The 20916-nt window shown below is 42.7% G+C and overlaps 1 protein-coding gene across 1 annotated transcript; it reads right to left on the bottom strand.

Annotated features, from left to right (window-relative positions):
• Positions 1-12022: 12022 nt before the first annotated feature.
• Positions 12023-15387, bottom strand: LOC121535864 (BTB/POZ domain-containing adapter for CUL3-mediated RhoA degradation protein 3-like; the record flags this gene model as incomplete). Its single annotated transcript, XM_041843109.1, has 6 exons — positions 12023-13185; positions 13332-13527; positions 13697-13749; positions 13844-13927; positions 14249-14418; positions 15162-15387. Coding segments are annotated over 6 exons (948 nt in total), but the record flags the coding sequence as incomplete, so codon positions are not given.
• Between the last annotated feature and the right edge of the window lie 5529 nt (positions 15388-20916).

Genomic DNA, 20916 nt, shown 5'->3' with positions numbered 1-20916 from the left:
GCTGTGCTTCGCTATCAGATGGAGTAGGAGAGGAGGGAGATGGCTCCCCTGGCGAACGAACTCTGGGCAACACCAGCCAGTCGGACAACAACAAACAGCAAGGCAGAGATGCATCCAACAAGCCCGAACGCCATCCAGCCACCGGCGTAGACAGTTAAACATTCCACTCTGCGTTTTCCCCAGTTTCGTACGTAGACTGGCGACCTGCTTGATCAAGGAAGCCACTTCAATCCTATAATCAATTGTTCATGCACTGGTGCTTTTGTTTAGGAATACAGCAAATCATTTCATCTGTGCACCTGGCTGGTTATATTATTATTACTATTATCATCTTTTTCATTTCTACTTTGTCAAAAGAAGCTGTAACTGGACTTTTATTCATTACTATAACTCTATTACTAATCAAATCTACAATTAAAGTTGATCAAATGGATTACACTGTAATGTTTTATTGTAAGGAAAACGAAAACAGGCTATAGGCCTACGTTTTTTTTTGTAGAATTATACAAAACATATCATTGACTCTATCTAAACAAATAACTATTGTTGTTGTTTTTTCTTCATGCAATTAATCCTATACAATAGTTTATGCACTATTTATCAAGCGTTTATTTATCAAGCATGTTTGCGCATCTTGCAGGTTGATATGCATCTGATGCATCTGCTAAAGGGGACGCCCGGCAACGTTCTCTAAAGGGTATTTATATGCTGAAAGGCCAGGCGGTTCTAATGTTAAGATGTTATAACTGCCAGAGGTTTGGGCATGTGGCAACAGCCTGTAAAGAGAAAAAGAGGTGTGCCAGGTGTGAAGGGGAGCATGAGTATGGGAAGTGTGGAGATGGTGTACAACCAAAGTGCTGCAGCTGTGGGGGTGCTCATAGTGTGGCATATAGTGGGTGTGAGGCAATGAAGCAGGCAGTGGAGGTGCAACAAGTGAGAGTGGAGAGAAGGGTGTCATATGCTGAGGCAGTGAGGGTGGTCCAGGTCCAGGGAGATACAGGTTCAAGGGAGAGATGGGTAGGAGCATCTAGACCGGGGATTACGGGGCAGGTGGGCAGTGATATGTTATACATAGATAAGAGGAAGCTGGTGACGTTCATAGCAGGAGTTATCAATAGCACTGCTAAAGCACAATCTAAAACAGAGGGGATTCAGCTAATAGTGAAAGTGGCTGGGAGACATCTGATTATGACAGGGTTGACATGGGAAGAGGTTCGAGATGACCTCAGTCAGCCCGAGGATGGAGTCAGGCGCTGCTCTGCATTCTTAACAACAAGGCAGGTCCTACAGGCCCTAGTTTTGTCACACCTGGACTACTGTTCAGTCGTGTGATCAGGTGCCACAAAGAGGGACTAAGGAAAATTGCAATTGGCTCAGAACAAGGCAGCACGGCTGGCCCTTGGATGTAAACTGAGAGCTAACATTAATAATATTGCATGTCAATCTCTCCTGTCTGAAAGTGGGGGAAAGATTGACTTCATCACTACTTGTATTTTGAGAGGTATTGACATGTTGAATGCACCGAGCTGTCTGATTGAACTACCGGACCCCCATGCATACCCCACAAGACATGCCACCAGAGGTCTCTTCACAGTCCAGAACAGACTATGGGAGGCGCACAGTACTACATAGAGCCATGACTACATGGAACTCTTTTCCACATCAAGTAACTCATGCAAGCAGTAAAATTACATGGATTTTGTGTTGTATATATGTGGTAGTAGAGTAGGGGCCTGAAGGCACACATTTAATATGTTGTGAAATCTGTTGTGAATGTATTGTAATGTTTTAAATTGTATAACTGCCTTAATTTTGCTGGAACCCAGGAAGAGTAGCTGCTGCCGTGGCAGCAGCTAATGGGGATCTATAATAAATACAAATACAAATGTATTACTGGATCTTAGTTATGGTGGTAAAACTACAATGGAATGCTCAAAGCCTGTTGGCTAATGTTCAAACAGTTCATTGTGGATATGCCAGCTAAGCCTGATGTGATTTGTGTGCAGGAAACATGACTCAAACCAACTTTGGAGTATCATACAGGCATATGAAGTGGTTTGTAGGGACAGAGATGGGGGGGCCGGATGTGACACCTTCATAAAGCAAGGACTTCCTTACAGGGTGCTAGGCAAAGGTATTGAACAGGAATATGTTGTGGAGGAGGTGTTGTTGAGAGGAGGGGTGCTAGTGGTTGTGAATTACTACTATCCTTGTCAGATATTGGACCTGGATGTGCTGGAAAGGGTGGAGGGCCAGGATAGAAGTAAGGTAATGTGGTGTGGGTATTTTAATGGATGGATGGAAATGGCCTATTGATGGAAAATCTCATAGAAATGAAAGATCTAGTGTGCCTGAATGATGGCCGAGGGACCCGGATTGATGTAGCCACAGGGAAAGAGTCTGCCTCACTCTGGTATCTAGTGTGATGGCAGGAATCTGTGATTGGGCGGTATGGGAGTAGTCGACAGTAGGGAGTGATCATTACCCGATAGTATGCACAATCGGCCGGAGGTAGGAGGAGGTGTCAGTGGATGGAGTAGGCAGGTGTGTGTTTGGAAGGGCAAAGTGGGATCAGTTTCAGGAGCTGAGTGAGCAGGTGATTGCTCGGGTGGATATGAGAGGGGATGTGGATAGTATGAATAACTGGGTGAGAACAGCTTTAGTGGGGGAAGCTACTGAGGCTATACCTAAGAGTTCGGGGAGGAGGAGGAAAGCAGTCCCATGGTGGACAGAGGAGTGTGGGGCAATGGTGTGGAGTAGGAACAGGACATTTAGAGTACTAAAAAGGATGCATAACTTCCAACATCTGATTCAGTATAAGCAGGCCCAGGCCCTGGTGAGGAGAACGTATCTCTCTCTCTCTCCATTGAATACAGGCGGTTGACGTCAACAACCCTCATCGAATATTCTAAAAAAGATAATAATAATGAGATGTATCCACCAATCCAAAGAAAGGATAGGCGGGAGCTAGACAGCCAGCCATGCCGACTTAAAAGCAAATGTATTCTTGATCCAAAAATGTGGTCGGAGGCTGTCAACTTCCTTCACAACAGCTCTATTCAACAGCTCTGCGCTGCTCCGCGAAGCGCAAGAAGTATGAATGCCATGACTTCTACAAGGGCCATACAGTATCACTCTAAATGCTGCAATGCCAATGCAGACCTCGGATTGACCATGCAGCTCATTTAAGACTTGTATGGGTAGGTAACAACACATCTGCCACACTGATCCTCAACACGGGGGCCCCTCAGGGGTGCGTGCTCAGTCCCCTCCTGTACTCCCTGTTCACCCATGACTGCATGGCCAGGCACGACTCCAACACCATCATTAAGTTTGCCGACGACACAACAGTGGTAGGACTGATCACCGACAACGATGAGACAGCCTATAGGGAGGAGGTCAGAGACCTGGCCGTCTGGTGCCAGGATAACAACCTCTCCCTCAACGTGACCAAGACAAAGGAGATGATTGTGGACTACAGGAAAAAAAAAAGAGGACTGAGCACGCCCCCACTCTCATCGACAGGGCTGTAGTGGAACAGGTTGAGAGCTTCAAGTTCCTTGGTGTCCACATCACCAACAAACTATCATGGTCCAAACACACCAAGACAGTCGTGAAGAGGGCACGACAAAGCCTATTCCCCCTCAGGAGACTGAAAAGATTCGGCATGGGTCCTCAGATCCTCAAAAAATTCTACAGCTGCTCCATCGAGAGCATCCTGACTGGTTGCATCACCGCCTGGTATGGCAACTGCTTGGCCTCCGACCGCAAGGCACTACAGAGGGTAGTGCGTACGGCCCAGTACATCACTGGGGCCAAGCTTCCTGCCATCCAGGACCTCTATACCAGGCGGTGTCAGAGGAAGGCCCTCAAAATTGTCAAAGACTCCAGCCACCCTAGTCATAGACTGTTCTCTCTGCTACCACACGGCAAGCGGTACCGGAGTGCCAAGTCTAGGTCCAAAAGACTTCTCAACAGCTTCTACCCCCAAGCCATAAGACTCCTGAACAGCTAATCATGGCTACCCGGACTATTTGCACTGCCCCCCCCACCCCATCTTTTTACGCTGCTGCTACTCTGTTAATTATTTATGCATAGTCACTTTAACTCTACCCACATGTACATATTACTTCAACTACCTCAACTAGCCGGTGCCCCCGCACATTGACTCTGCACCGGTACCCCCCTGTATATAAAGCCTCCCTACTGTTATTTTATTTTACTTCTGCTCTTTTTTTCTCAACACTTTTTTGTTGTTGTTTTATTTTACTTTTTTATAAAAAATAAATGCACTGTTGGTTAAGGGCTGTAAGTAAGCATTTCACTGTAATGTCTGCACCTGTTGTATTCAGCGCATGTGGCCAATAAAATTTGATTTGATTTGATTCACATTAATGGCGCTGCATGGTCAATCCGACATCTGCATTGGCCGTGTAGCATTTACGGACGGCCTCTGCAGAAGTCAGGGCATTCATACTTTTTGCGCTTCACGGAGCAGTGAAGAGCTGTTGTAAAGGAAGTTCTCAAGGAAGTGAGTGTGTGTTTATACAGGACTTCCCACCCTCACCTACCGTCAACCAATCATGTCAATGCGGAGCTATACAGAGCCCTCCGCACTGTTACAAATTTTGAGCAGCGCATGGAGATGCGGTACGGAGCTCAATTTGGCCTCTGCGTGCATAAGGAGGCTCCGCGATTGCATCACACCATCCATACGGCGCCTATGACCACATTTTCGGATCAAGCATAAATTGGCTTTTAATTGGCTTTAACATCCGTTATGTTGCGGCGGATGTCATGCAGTTCAATGGGGACGTCCACAACAGAGTGGAAATGCAATGCCCCTTGCTGTTGAAGGCTCGGTTGTGAGATGGACGTGGCATACTTTGACATTTTACAAACTTTGCATCCTCTTCAGTCCAGCCAGAGTCCGTCAAAGGACAGGAAGTTACCAAACCACAGAAGAAGATGAAAATATGTGGTTTTCGGTGATGGCTTTATGGGATAGCAAGCATTGGGTATATGTTGTGAAATTGTTAGATATTACTGCACTGTTGGAGCTAGAAGCACAAGCATTTCGCTACACCCGCAATAACATCTGCTAAACACGTGTATGTGACAAATAACATTTGATTTGATTTGAACTTGTAAACAATTACCCATTCCTATAAGTGAGTCCTATTTTAATAGTAATGTTAAATAATACACATTGGCTGTTAAGCCAATTCTATTACATGACTGTTGCCTCCCGTTTAAGTTTATTGTGATGGTAATGACATTTGTTTTTGATGATAATTTATTAGGTGGAGGTCACTAGCTACAATGATATTTTCAACCTAGCCTAGCTTTCAGCTAGCTTACTAGCTGCTCTGCAGTACAAGCTAGCTTGACTTGCTATAAAGTTAGAGAAACAAGTTGAGGAAAATGTAACTAAACAAAACATGTTTTATTATTACCTGAAACAATGTGATCTCTTATGAGAGGCTCTCCTTCATCTTGCATTACAAACACTACACCTGTCTGCGTTCAGTAGCGGGGCAAAACTCAGTGAAGATGACGTACGGCGTAATGAAATACGTCACAATGTAAACGGGGCATTATGCTTAATGGTTTCTATACTCATTCAACTTTCTCTTTCACAATGCAATGTATTCTGTTATACAACGGTGGGTCTAATCCTGAATGCTGATTGGTTAAAAGCGCATTCCAGCTGGTGTCTATTCCACAAGTTACCACCTGCTAAATCTATGACATTAAAATGCCTATTTACTCTGTTCTATCTGTCTGCGCAATCCACTGTCTCATCAGCCCAGCCAGGCACGTTATGAACTTTACCTACACTATAAAAAGCATCTAGAAATGTATTTTAGACTAACGTTTAGTTTTCAACAGCGAAGATTTGTATAAACCTTGCTGTCTGTCTCTCCGACATTTGCAACATTGTCTCAATATTCAAATTCGATCTCCAGCTGTCCCATAGTAATGAACATGTAAAGGGTCGGGCGTCGGGACGAGACAAACATGCAGGCAGCGTTTCTCAGCCAGTCGAAATCATGAATCAGCTGCCATAATTTTTATGGATATACAGTGCATTCGGAAAGTATTCAGACCCCTTCCATTTTTTCCCACATTTTGTTATGTTACAGCCTTATTCTAAAACGGATTAAGTTAATTTGTGCAGCATTGAAGGTCCCCAAGAACACAGTGGCCTCCATCATTCTTAAATGGAAGAAGACTCTTCCAAGAGCTGGCCGCACGGCCAAACTGAGCAATAGGGGGAGAAGGGCCTTGGTCAGGGAGGTGACCAAGAAACCGATGGTCACTCTGACAGAGCTCCAGAGTTCCTCTGTGGAGATGGGAGAACCTTCCAGAAGGACAACCATCTCTGCAGCACTCCACCAATCAGGCTTTTACGGTAGAGTGGCCAGACGGAAGCCACTGTTCCGCAAAAGGCACATGACAGCCCGCTTGGAGTTTGCCAAAAGGCACCTAAAGGACTCTCAGACCATGAGAAACAACATTCACTGGTCTGATGAAACCAAGATTGAACTCTATGGCCTGAATGCCAAGCGTCACGTCTGGAGGAAACCTGGCACCATCTCTACGGTGAAGCATGGTGGTGGCAGCATCATGCTGTGGGGATGTTTTTCAGCGGAAGGGACTGGGAGACTAGTCAGGATCGAGGGAAAGATTAATGGAGCAAAGTACAGAGAGATCCTTGATGAAAACCTGCTCCAGAGCGCTCAGGACCTCAGACTGGGGCGAATGTTCACCTTCCAACAGGACAATGACCCTAAGCACACAGTCAAGAAAACGCAGGAGTGGCTTCGGGACAAGTCTCTGAATGTCCTTGAGTTGCCCAGCCAGAGCCCGGACTTGAACCCGATCAAACATCTCTGGAGAGACCTGAAAATAGTTGTGCAGCGACGCTCCCCATCCAACCTTACAGAGTTTGAGAGGATCTGCAAAGAAGAATGGGAGAAACTCCCAAAATACAGGTGTGCCAAGCTCATACCCAAAAAGACTCAAGGCTGTAATCGCTGCCAAAGGTGCTTCAACAAAGTACTGAGTAAAGGGTCTGAATACTTGTGTTAAAATGTCTAAAAACCTGCTTTTGCTTTGTCATTATGGGGTATTGTGTGTAGATTGATGAGAAAATAAAATAATGTAATCCATTTTAGAATAAGGTTGTAACGTAACAAAATGTGGAAAAGGTCAAGGGGTCTGAATACTTTCCGAATGCACTGTATACAAAGAAATGTCAATTGAAGAAAGGTAAAACAAAATGCAGCTAGTTTACAGTCTTTCCAGCTTCAGTTTGAAGTGATTGCGTTAGCTGTATTGTTGGCTAGTTCCTCTCAACAACAGTGTCCTGACGAGTGAGCACATTTTCTATGCCAGGCAAAATCGTAAGTTAGCTAACTGTAAGTTAGCCGTAGTTGGCTAGCTAGCAAGCAAGGGATAAGAACGTTGCCAGCTAGTATGGCAATGTAACATTTAGAACGAACGACTGTGCAACGTCCATAGATACAGAACAAAAACACTAAACGACTATAGATACAGAACAAAAAGACTGAACGACTGTGTCGCATCTCTAGCAACCGAACCGATAGAACGAACGACCAGCCGGCTTGCAACCCTAGATTTGTGTCGGGACTATATCTTGTGGAAGGCTGAAATAGTATGAATAAATTCATCAAAATAAAGTTTTTAATGAAAATATGTCAAATATTATTTAAATATGTTGGTAACCCGTTGTTTAAAAGTGATAATACCATCGAAGCCGGTGTTTGGAGGATATATTGGCACGGTTTGCCGGCCCGAGACGACACCAGTGCCAATACACCAGCTTCTCGGGCATTATCACTTAACGAAGTTACTGAGTTTTTAACAGATTGTTCATTCGTAGAATCAATTTATAGACATAAGTGATAAGCCCTATTTTAAACCCTCCCCCTTGCCCCTAACACACTTGATTCCCCTTATTTGTTTGAAAGTACAGAATTTGGTGTAAGGAATATGATAGAAAATGCACTTACTGTCCCTGAGGGCTAGGTGGAGCTATTGCCAAATTACTAGTACTGTGTCTAGAATTAGAATGAATATATTTTCTAAACAGAATATTTGCTCAAAAACAGTCCACATGTTCTATAAATGAATCATTGCTTAACTATCTTTTATGCATGACAGAAGGATCAATGTCGAGGTGAAAGCAGGCAATAGCTTAACAACCATCAGAGGACATTGAATGGGAATAATCTATGGTAATAATGCAGTCTCACTGGTGACCTTGAGTTTCATATACAATAGAGGCTTTCAGAGCACTGAACAGCACCTAGAGTTTGAGTATTGTTTTCATGTTATGGTTATTTATTTCTTGTTTGCCATTTTGTAGGCAGTTGATTTTGCAGCCAATCACTTTTGAATGCTGCTCTTTTTCACTGCAGGCAGACAAAGGACAGGAAGAGGTCCACTTCATTTTGGATCACCACGGGGGGCGTGTGAATGTTCTCCAGAGAATAGTGACAGGAGGTAATCTCCCAAATGTCAATGAGGACCAAGGGCAAGCCCCTGAATATTGCCCTGAGGGCCATGTCCAGCTGCCAGGAGAGCCAGTCTCTGCCACCAAGAGTGTGCAAAGCTGTCATCAAGGCAAACGGTGGCTATTTGAAGAATATTTTGATTTGTTTAACACTTTTTTGGTTACTACAATATTCCATATGTGTTATTTCATAGTTTTGATGTCTTCACTATTATTCTACAATGTAGAAAATAGTAAAAATAAAGAAAAATCCTTGAATGAGTAGATGTGTCCAAACTTTTGACTGGTAGTGCATGTGTCTCTCAATAACCTTTAAAACTATACTTACACCGGTGTCAGCAAATATGCACCTAAGCTGCCACAATTTTGATGGTGTTCAGAAATACCTACAAATTTGTTGAAATGTTTTTGCGCGTATGCTTTACAATGTTTTATGCTGCATAATCTGTAATGATAATCTAACAATAAATCAGTTGCATGTAATAGTTTCATTTAATAAAGTGTAGCGTAGGTGATTTTGAATCACACTTGTGATGAGGTAGCCCTGCCTGAGAGTTGTAAGACCAAATGACACCCTTGGAGCTTGAAGAGTCCTCATGGTCTACTCTAATGCTACTTTCAAATGCTCTTCGGACGTGGGAAATACAAGGTTTTGACTGGGGAAATACCTCTTGAACGACCTTCCCAAATCAGAATATTCCGAGTGGGAAAATCTGAGATAATTTTGATACAGAGTTTACAAGTTGTGCCATTTCATCACTGACCTTTCACTTTTTCAACCAAAAGATGATAAAGCAAATCAATTTTTTACATCATCAAATGTGTATATCAATGTGGATAATGAAGCAAGTTTGACCATATTGTCAATCTAGCTAACTTTATCATTAGCAATGTTAGCTAGCCCATCTAGCTAGCTAAAATATCATTGTTTGAAGAATTGTTCCAACTTCAAAAGCACTTGAAGGCATCATAATGGTTACCATGTTGGATTGGCAAGCGGGAGACCCGAGTTACATATCCAGATTAAAACATAACAGGGGTGGGGGCAATTCCTATAATTTAAATTCAAATTCCCTCTGCCTGTAAATTCCATAAATTAAAATGAAATTCCATCTCAATCTTGTAATCCATAGTTAATTAAATTCCTTTCAATTCCAATGTTGGGTAAATTCCAAAAATATAATTCCCAATTCGATATTATCCCCAACAATTCCATATATTCCAATTCTAATTCAATTCCCTCAGGCTGTCAGGCTGATACTGTCACTGTTCAGACAGCCCAGCTATACTGGAAATACATCATTACAAATTGAAATGATTTAAAACAAACCCCGGAGTCAAATTTGATACCATAATTTCTATTAACTGGGAAATGCACAAATAGCCCCCCCAAAAATACATTTTCAATGTCGGGATTCAATTCCTACGGTGGAGTATTGCTGGCACTCAGAAATACATATTTTTCATATCATTATTACTAGATAAGAGAACGTTATTATGAAATAATTCAATAACTCCTTATCACAAAATAATCCATTATCTCGTTATTATGAGAAAGATAACATTATAATGAGAAAGATGACATTATTACGAAATAATTCGGTTGCACAATATTATGAGAAATAGCCTTTATTATGTGGAAACGTTAGCATAGGCTACTTGTCAAGCTTGGCTTACTCTCATGCACAGTTTGACATAATGGCCGGTTTGCTTGAGTTGATAAACTTTTATTTTTCTCCTCGGTTTGAGGTATTGGGAGATATTTGAGACCACTTGCGAAAGTATTCCCCCCAGCATTTTTCCAATGTTGTTGCCTTACAACCTGGAATTAAAATGGATTTTTGTGGGGCTTGTATCATTTGATTTACACAACATGCCTACCACTTTCAAGATGCAAAATATATTTGTGGGTGAAACAAACAAGAAATAAGACAAAAAAAACAGAAAACTTGAGCGTGCATAACTATTCACCCCCCCAAAGTCAATACTTTGTAGAGCCACCTTTTGCAGCAATTACAGCTGCAAGTCTCTTGAGGTATGTCTCTATAAGCTTGGCACATCTAGCCACTGGGATTTTTGCCCATTCTTCAAGGCAAAACTGCTCCAGCTCCTTCAAGTTGGATGGGTTCCGCTGGTGTACAGCAATCTTTAAGTCATACCACAGATTCTCAATGGGATTGAGGTCTGGGCTTTGACTAGGCCATTCCAAGACATTTAAATGTTTCCCCTTAAACCACTCGAGTGTTGCTTTAGCAGTATGCTTAGGGTCATTGTCCTGCTGGAAGGTGAACCTTCGTCCCAGTCTCAAATATCTGGAAGACTGAAACAGGTTTCCCTCAAGAATTTCCTTGTATTTAGCGCCATCCATCATTCCTTCAATTCTGACCATTTTCCCAGTCCCTGCCGATGGAAAACATCCCCACAGCATGATGCTGCCCCCACCATGCTTCACAATGGGGATGGTGTTCTCGGGGTGATGAGAGGTGTTGGGTATGCGCCAGACATAGCGTTTTCCTTGATGGCCAAAAAGCTTAATTTTAGTCTCATCTGACTAGAGTACCTTCTTCCATTTGTTTGGGGAGTCTCCCACATGCCTTTTGGCGAACACCAAACGTGTTTGCTTATTTTTTTTTAAAGCAATGGCTTTTTTCTGGCCACTCTTCCGTAAAGCCCAGCTCTGTGGAGTGTACGGCTTAAAGTGGTCCTATGGACAGATCCTCCAATCTCCGCTGTGGAGCTTTGCAGCTCCTTCAGGGTTATCTTCGGTCTCTTTGTTGCCTCTCTGATTAATGCCCTCCTTGCCTGGTCCGTGAGTTTTGGTGAGCGGCCCTCTCTTGGCAGGTTTGTTGTGGTGCCATATTCTTTCCATTTTTTAATAATGGATTTAATGGTGCTCCGTGGGATGTTCAAAGTTTCTGATAATTTTTTATAACCCAACCATGATCTGTACTTCTCCACAACGTTGTCCCTGACTTGTTTGGAGAGCTCCTTGGTCTTCATGGTGCCCCTTGCTTAGTGGTGTTAAAGACTCTGGGGCCTTTCGGAACACCATAATTTGCAAATAAATTCATTAAAAATCCTACAATGTGATTTTCTGGAAAAAAAATTCTCAATTTGTCTGTCATAGTTGACGTGTACCTATGATGAAAATTACAGGCCTCTCTCATCTTTTTAAGTGGGAGAACTTGCACAATTGGTGGCTGACTAAATACTTTTTTCCCCCACTGTATATAAAAAAGAATAATGTATGCACTCACTAACTGTCTGCTAAATGACTAAAATGTAAATGTAAAATGTAGATTGCACACAGGTGGACTTTATTTTACAGTGGGGAAAAAAAGTATTTAGTCAGCCACCAATTGTGCAAGTTCTCCCACTTAAAAAGATGAGAGAGGCCTGTAATTTTCATCATAGGTACACGTCAACTAGAACTTGCACAATTGGTGGCTGACTAAATACTTTTTTCCCCCACTGTACATGATCCAGCATCTCAAAAGGTTATTTGGGATGCCAAAAGATCATTAATCCATGACTACAGTATAAAAAGTGGCTTTATTCACACCACTTACAATTCAGAGGTGGGTTGTAACTTATTACTTCAGGATTAAGTTCCCCTAGGTAAAGATCTAGGATCAGCTCCCCCTCCAACAATCCTTAATCATTAGTGGGAGAAATACAAAGCTGACCCAAGATCACCATCTAGGGATAACTTCAACCTAATTTATCACACCTTTCAGTGTCTTTGTACATACCACCCTCTGATGGACGAAATGAGTACATACAGAAAATAGAAGCACCCAATTTCTAAACACATGATAAAATGCTGTTATACAGTTTACATATCACTTATTCAAACTAATGAATATATATTTTAATAAATGTTTTATCTAAAACTGCTGTGGTAGGAAAAGGTATTGTTCCACATTGTACATAATGTATATAATCCTTTAAATGCAATTGACCTGAACTAGCTATACTGCGACACATACCTGAACCTCAAAGCAATGTTGTAGTGACATGATAAAGTAAATCAGATTGTAAGCAGCACTTACACCCACAGACTTAAGGCACAAGATCTCTACTGGGCACAAGTAACATGTCTACATATAAAGACAAAACATTTGGAAATAAAGGAGGTAAAATACATTTTGACCACTGATAAATAGATGAGCTCTTATGGAGGGTTTAGAAAACACTGATACGGCCATTTGGGACAGCACATTAACTACAACACCCAAATCATGTTCTACTTATAATGATAGGAGACTAGCAACAGTTCATAAGTGGCTGTGGTGCAGAGGCAAAGAAGTCGCTTGTGGTCAATGTCAATGTACCTGTGGGTATACCGGTAGTGTGATCTCAGTGATGGGTAATGGTCACTGGCGAGGACTGTGGAGACTGATAATGTTGGTTGGCTGTTATAGTTACTGGTGGTGGTGGGTGCGGTCATCAGGGCATTTGATGTGGATGCGGCGTACTCTCTCGATGCGTTCCCGTTCCTCGTCCTCGTCCAGATGGTGGGATCGGCCTGCAGCGCCCCCTGTAGCCTCCAGTAGAGCGTTGTCTGGACCACGCCCGTCCTGAGACTCATACAGCAGGATGTTAAGCGTCTCCTCATAGATACGAGCCTCTGGGAACTCCACCTGAGGAAAGAGAATACTGTTTAGACCACTGCTCTAGGTACAAAGACAAGACTACTCACTGACAACCAGGCTAGTCTATGATTTGGTCAAAGCAAGAAACATTCATATCTTCCTTTTCTGTGGTCGTGCTGTGGGAAACTGCATACCTTGGTTTGCTTCTTCTCTGTGGCATAGACTATGGAGGTGCAGCACACCTCAGCGATCTTACGGCCCTGCCCATAGAATGACCAGCAGCAGATCTCATCCCCAATCACATCCTTGATGAAGAGCACACGGCCGTTGAACCGCAGAGAGAGCTTGTCAAACAGCTCAATGTTCTTCAACATGTTGTCATCTGAGTTGCTGTGAAAAGGTAATGACACCAGATGTTTATGTCTAGTTGTCAATCTGTTCAAATCGCTATGTACATCAGTCTATCCATGATACAATCCAATTCACACATACATGTAAGAAATACAGTATAAGCTCATTATAAGTATTTTACCACAATCATATGTAATGTTTAGCCTACCTGGTGTAAGAGTACTTGTTGTTGCTCCTGTTGTATAACAGCTTGACTGTGGGCTGTAATCCAAAATAAAAAAGGAACAGAGGTAGTCAGGGTTGAGAAACATGTATGTCAAATCATACATGTCAATTGTGAAATATTATTTTTTACCTTGGAGGTAGAGATTAGTCTCTGTTCTTCCTTTGAGGATGTGACCAAGGGCACTTTACAGAAGGGCTCATACATATCTTTGTTCTGAAAGCATGGAGGAAACAGGACCCAAATAATTCAATGAGTACAGTGGCCATACCAGCATGCAGAGAAAGAGAGACACCAAGATAGAGATTGATTACAGGTAAGTGTTTACAGTGTGTTAAGGTAATACACAATACAGTGGAGGTTGATGGGAGGAGCTATAGGAGGACAGGCTCATTGTAATGGCTGGAATGGAATCAATGGAATGGAGTCAAACATGTGGTTTCCATATGTTTGATACCGTCTATTTATTCCATTCCAGCCATTATAATGAGCCTGTCCTCTTATAGCTCTTCCCACCAGCCTCCACTGACACAATACCTCCAAGGCAGCGTGGCACTCGTCAGCTAGCCCCTGCACCAGGTAGTACTTGGCCTCTGCCAGGAGCTCTTCCACCTCTCTCCGGATTTCAGGCAGAGGTACAGAACCATCACGCAGGTAGTTCAGAATGGTCCCAAAGTGCTTTCCACACCTGTCAATAAGGATCCAACCTGCAGGAGAGGTCAGGATTCATTACATTGAGAAGTGGCAGAGACAACACAGTGGAGATAGTAGACTGTGTGTGTATCTTCATTTAGAGCCATATCAGATGGGAGGCATGCAAGGGGAGCTATCAGATGGGAGGCATGCAAGGGGAGCTTGTTTGTAAAACTGATAGAATTGTATCCTATGCAGCATCAAGGAGCATGGACTTTACAGGACTCAAGACTTTGCAGTGGACAAAAGGTTTGGGAAACCCTGGCTGCAGTCAACCCATGTCATCATCAATGCCTTCTCCAAAGATAGAACAAGGAGCTGTATAAATCTGAAACATCCCGTTGAAATTTCCACTCCCCATCAAATATGGTGAGGAGAGGAAGCCCAGTGGCCGGCGGTGGGAGAGTATGGAGCGAGATGGAACTGGGCTGACATTCTGCTGATTTTCTCATCTAAGAAAAGCCCGATCTCAATACAGTTTTCAGTTCCCAAAACTAGAATCTGTTACGAACAGAGTGAACTAAGTTTTGTAGATGTGGCCCCTTTGCCAAAGCTTACATTTTCAAATTGTGTTGTTAACAAGAACTGCAAGGACAAATTTAGTTATTGCACATGCGCACTTCACAGAGAAGGTGTTCCCTAATGGAAATATGCAAATACATGCTAGAATGCGCCACTAGGATCTCGCTAACTCGTGCTTGGCTGTGCCCAAAACGACACAGATGAACTTTCTTGGTTTAGTTATAAATATCTTTGCCTTCGCTGTCTGTGAGGACCTCCATCCTGCCACTGAACATGGCCTTGAGCATGGTGTCCTGCTTGGTGAGGGTCTGCATGGTGGTGTAGTAGAGCACCCCGCCCACATTCAGCTTCACATACTTCGAGCTGGGGCAGGAGCCCTTGAAGGAGGTGGTACGGGTTGTAGACGCTGGCAACGCCGAGCTCACCGCACTTACTCCTGACATCTCTTCCTGTGGATCCAAACAGTCCAAATGGAAGTCATGATAATGCAATGGTATTCACAGATGTTATCAATCAGGCACCCCAAATAAATTGCATAATAACTATCTAGCTGGTTTGTTGTTTATATCATCGTTTATAGCTAGCAGAAAAGTACACAGAACAAAACCTGTTCTTAAACTAGCTAAATAGTTAGCTATTCTGGGTTCTCAGAATGGGGTCAATGTGACAAGTCTGTACTAGCTAACGTTAGTCATCAAAAGTTCATTAGCAAGCTAATCATAGAAAACAATACTTATACTAACTAGCTAAGGGACTTAACTCCAGGTTTAACATACACTCAGTGTACAAAACATTAGGAGCGCCTTCCTAACATTGAGTTGCACCCCCTTTTTCCCTCAGAACAGCTTCTATTCGTCGGGGCATACACTACAAGGTGTCGAAAGCGTTCCACAGGGATGGATGACAGTGTAGAATTTTATCAACCAGGAAATGACAGAGAGATTTACACTAGAGAACACTGTCACAAAGTCAGAACAGCTTTCTCCTTTTGACAACAAATGCCGCTCTGGCGCGAGAAATCAATAGTCGAATATCACAGCCAATCACAACACTGCTGGCGGGTAAGTAGCTACTACCACAACTTTGGTAATACTGTGAAACACTATCATTCCACTATTAGTGCCAGATATATTGTGGAAATTTTCTGAAATAACAATGCAAAAAAATCCTATGTGTAGCACCTTTAAATATGTCGAACCTGGAGTTAAATCCTTTCTTACTAGCTATAATAACGTTAATTTACATATTCTAACTAGCTGTAGTAGCTACTTAATAGTTATCTAGTTATTTGGATGTACATTTCTAACTCTGGTCTGGCTAGCTAACTGACTTCATTTGAATGCTACTGACTCCCGAGTGGCGCAGTGGTCTAAGGCACTGAATTGCAGTGCTAGCTGTGCATCAAGAGATCCTGGTTCGAATCCAGGCTCTGACGTAGCCGACCGGGAGACCCATGGGGCGACGCACAATTGGCCCAGCGTCGTCCAGGGTAGGGGAGGGAATGGCCGGCAGGGATGTAGCTCAGTTGGTAGAGCATGGCGTTTGCCATGCCAGGGTTGTGGGTTCGATTCCCACGGGGGGCAAGTATGAAAAATATATTTTAAAAAATGTATGCACTAACTGTAAGTCGCTCTGGATAAGAGCGTCTGCTAAATGACTTAAATGTAAAAAAGAATGACGCCTTTACAGAATACAAATATTTCTGTAATACTGTAAAAGAAATGTGGCAAAGCAAGTAACTTTTTGTCCTGCATACATTTACATTTTAGTCATTTAGCAGACGCTCTTATCCAGAGCGACTTACAGTTAGTGAGTGCATACATTTTTTTTTCTTCCATACTGGTCCCCCGTAGGAAACGAACTCACAACCCTGGCGTTGCAAACGCCATGCTCTACCAACTGAGCTACACGGGACTATCCAAATTGTTATGTATGGAACAAATCCAATACAACAATTTATTGAGTACCACTCTCCATATTTTCAAGTATAGTAGTGGTTGCATCATGTTATGGGTATGCTTGTAATTGTTAAGGACTGGGGAGTTTTTCAGGATAAAAAAGAAACGGAATGGAGCTAAGCACAGGCAAAATCCTAGAGGAAAACCTGGTTCAGTCTGCTTTCCACCAGACACTGGTGGAAAGCAGGACAATAACCAGCAGGACAATAACCTAAAACACAAGGCCAAATCTACACTGGCGTTGCTTACCAAGAAGACAGTGAATGTTCCTGAATGGCTGAGTTACAATTCTGACTTAAATCTACGGCAAAACCTTAAAATGATTGTCTAGCAATGATCAACAACCAATTTGAAAGAGCTTGAAGAATTTTGAAAAGAATAATGGGCAAATGTAGCAGAATCCAGGTGTAGAAAGCTCTTAGAAACATACCCAGAAAGACTCACATCTGTATTCTCTGCCAAAGGTGCTTCTACAAAGTGATGACTGTGTAGCAGTCTTATGGCCTGGAGATAGAAGCTGTTTTTCAGTCTCTTCGTTCCAGCTTTGACGCACTTGTACTGTCTCTGCCTTCTAGATGGCAGAGGGCTGAACAGGCCATGGCACGGGTGGCTGTCCTTGATGATCTTCTTGGCCTTCCTGTGACACCCGGTGCTCCCCCGGTGATGTGTGTGGCTGACTGCATCACCCTCTGGAGAGCCCTGCGGTTGAGGCCGGTGCAGTTGCCGTACCAGGCGGTGATACAGCCCGACAGAATGCTATCGATGGTGCATCTGTAGATGTTCATTAGGGTCTTAGGGGTCAAGCCACATTTTTTCAGCCTCCTGAGGTTGAAAAGTCGCTGTTGAGCCTTCTTCACCATGCTGTCGGTGTGAAGGGACCATTTCAGTTCCTCAGTGATGTGCATGCCGAGGAACTTGAAGCTTTTGACCGTCTCCACTACAGCCCATCGATGTGGATGGGGGCTCTCTCTGCTGTCTCCTGTAGTCCACGATCAGCTCCTTCATTTAATTTTTTTTACGTTGAGGGACAGGTTATTTTCCTGGCACCACTCCGCCTGGGCTTTCACCTCCTCCCTGTAGGCTGTCTCGTCATTGTTGGTAATCAGGCCTACCACTGTTGTGTCGTCAGCAAACTTGATGATTGAGTTGGAGACGTGTTCAGACCCAGGGCCCTGAGCTTAGTCATGAGCTGGGGCACTTTTTCAGTCACATTCCTGAAGCCCAAGAAACAAACACTTAGCTTCTTAGTATATATTGAAACTAAAAAGGTTTATGAATGAATGACTTTTTGGAGGGTTACTGTCAAAATGATTTATTTCATTAAAAGAATAGACATCGATGACAGGCGCATGGGCCCCCAGACCTTGTGGGCCCTCCCGTCTTGAGGGGGTTGTGAGAGTGTCATTTACACCAGTGCCAACAATGTGTAAGTAAGTTGCCTTGCACAAGCCTTGGCAAGGCTCATAGGAGCAGGAGCCCATCTCCTGTTTCTGTAGCGTGAGGCAGCTTGATGTACAAGTACACCCCCTGGACAGGACGCTAGTCTATAGCAGGGCATCGCTTGCTGTGTGGTTTTGGAAGCATAAGGAATGTATCTTCCATATCAGTGAGAAGCAGAGATGCATCAGGTCCCATTTTTACAGTCTTTGGTATGACTCAGCCAGGGATCAAACTCCCAACCTTACAATCTCAGTGTGGACACTCTAACAACAAGGCCATTGAGTTGGGAATCCAACAATGTGTACGCCATCATATTGTCTATTTCAGATCTTCTCTCATTGATTGAGACAGGTTAGTGTCATTCAAAGCGACGCTTGATTTCTGAGTCGAGCTCATGATATGCAGCACTTTGGGGTGGATACCCACCGTTCTCGATCAATGAAAGAAGATATAAAATAGACAATATGGCGGCGTACACATTGTTGAATTACCTCATGGAGCAAAAGTACATTTTCACAACTCTCATTTGTAAAATCAATTTATAGACCGAAGTGATAAGCCCAATTTTAAAACATTCCCCTCTTTTTTTTTTTTACCAATTCTGTATTTTGGATGTAAATGGCATGTTATAGAAGTCCAGACACTTTTTTGCGATTTCACTTGGTTTTGAGAAACTTGCCCAACCAGCAATAGACCTCCTCATGCAGGTCTTTAGATGTTGTACATATGAAATTGTGTCATTCCAATTTAATGTGTACAACATCTAAAGACCTGCATTGCTATACTGAGAGCTAAAAGGACATATTTGGGTGATTATGGAGCCTTTGTTAATGTTTTATCTATGGAAATCTGGCGTCATGCCAGACTTGTCCAATGGATCAGCACGAGGTCATTTAAACACAACACAATAAGTTTTGCACTGCGCCAATAACAATGTATCTATCAATGCAGTACTAACAACAAGCAATATAATACATTATTGACAGGTGCATATTGATATAACTGACAAGGCTCCATCTGCCTCTGCATATTTTACCTTTCATCAATTTGTTACACACAGACATGAAAAAAGACAAGGTTAGGCAACTATTCATCAAAATAGGAAGTTTATACAGCTAAATACATATACAGGCACTTTCACCATTTCAGAGAAGAAAGGCAGATAAGGCTAGTTCACTACAGTTAAACAGCTGACTCATGACACCACACGTTTTCCTCCAGAGCAAGTCTTCCTCTGCCTGATAAACACTTTACACTTTGATAAAGGGGCCCCTGAGGTTTGCTCCCACACATAAATTAGATATAACGGTAGCTACATGTTAAAACTTGCGTAGAAACCTGTCTGTTTTGTTACTTTGTTCAAGGGACCTCCATCTTTAGTCCTTTGATACTGGTGCTTCATGGAAGCAGGAAATGGAAGAGAGAGTACAAGAGTTAATGAGGCTTACTGGCTGGGTTATTATGTTTCAGGGATGGCACTCTAATTCCATGACTGGTTGTGTTCATGCCAAATGAAAGGTAATACATGTAGTTTACCGTTAAATTACGTCTTTACTGTTAGACCCATAAAAAATGCACACATATGAGGTCCTGCGAGAGAAATTGAGACCCCCGAATGTCATGGTATAATTCGTACTCTGCATAGACCTTTGATCGTTCAAGCCTTTATTGTGTGTGTGTGTTTTTTTAAAATATATATTAGCAGTTGGTGGCTATGGCTAGTTAAACAAACCCAATCTCTCTTTGGCATACAAATGAAGTGGTCTGCTCCGAAAGTTAACCAACAGAAATGGTTGAAGCCGAACATCTAAGTAACTGCCTCGATTCTAACTCAATGAAGTCCATGTTCTCTAATATGTGGTTCCTTTGAAAATATTGAGAAAGACAAGCTAAAACAAGGTTAGATAATGGTCTTTATTTTTAAAAGTTATCAATAAACTTTTTTTGTGTTTAAGAAAAGTGTTTTTTTTAAAGTGATTTCAGCCAAACCTGTAGGGTTCGTCCTTCCTGTTCTATGTTTAAGTTGAGGGACTTTCAACCTATTCCTTGTTGTATATGTTACTAGCAAATGATTGATTTCATGAACCTTGTTTCTTAAGCTATTATTACAACTCAACAACACAATGGTAGGGATTAAATGAGCTGGGCTTGTGTCATTGATAAGTAATTGTCTCAACGCAGCCTTATAATGCTGTGAAAGGATCTAGGAACCCAAATGATTTGGGTGGATCCCATCCTCCTTATAATACGAGCTTTGTTTCCAGAAGGTATCAAAATGGTCAATAAATGTTACACCCACAGAGCTGCAATAGTCTCATAGACAGTTATGGAGGGCTAAAAGTCTGCTGAACCGTTCAATGCCACGATTTAGGGAGAGCAGAGGGCCAGATATTATGGGGTGTTTGTTGGTGTCAAGTAGTGACCCAATCAGTTCTTTAAAATCCATCTTCAGCTGTTCTGAGCTGCCCTTCATAATGTCATTGTGATGAGTGTGATTAGAAGAGTAAGGCACAGGAGGGTAAATCACCGAATACAGAGTTTATTCCGTCGTACACAGTTGCGCTGGATAGCGACAACAAAATACAGGCACAG

The sequence above is a fragment of the Coregonus clupeaformis genome, unplaced genomic scaffold (genome assembly GCF_020615455.1).
Source record: "Coregonus clupeaformis isolate EN_2021a unplaced genomic scaffold, ASM2061545v1 scaf0204, whole genome shotgun sequence".
Lineage (NCBI taxonomy): Eukaryota > Metazoa > Chordata > Actinopteri > Salmoniformes > Salmonidae > Coregonus > Coregonus clupeaformis.
The sequence above is the reverse complement of the archived record's forward strand: the minus strand, read 5'-3'. Positions and strand labels throughout refer to the sequence as shown.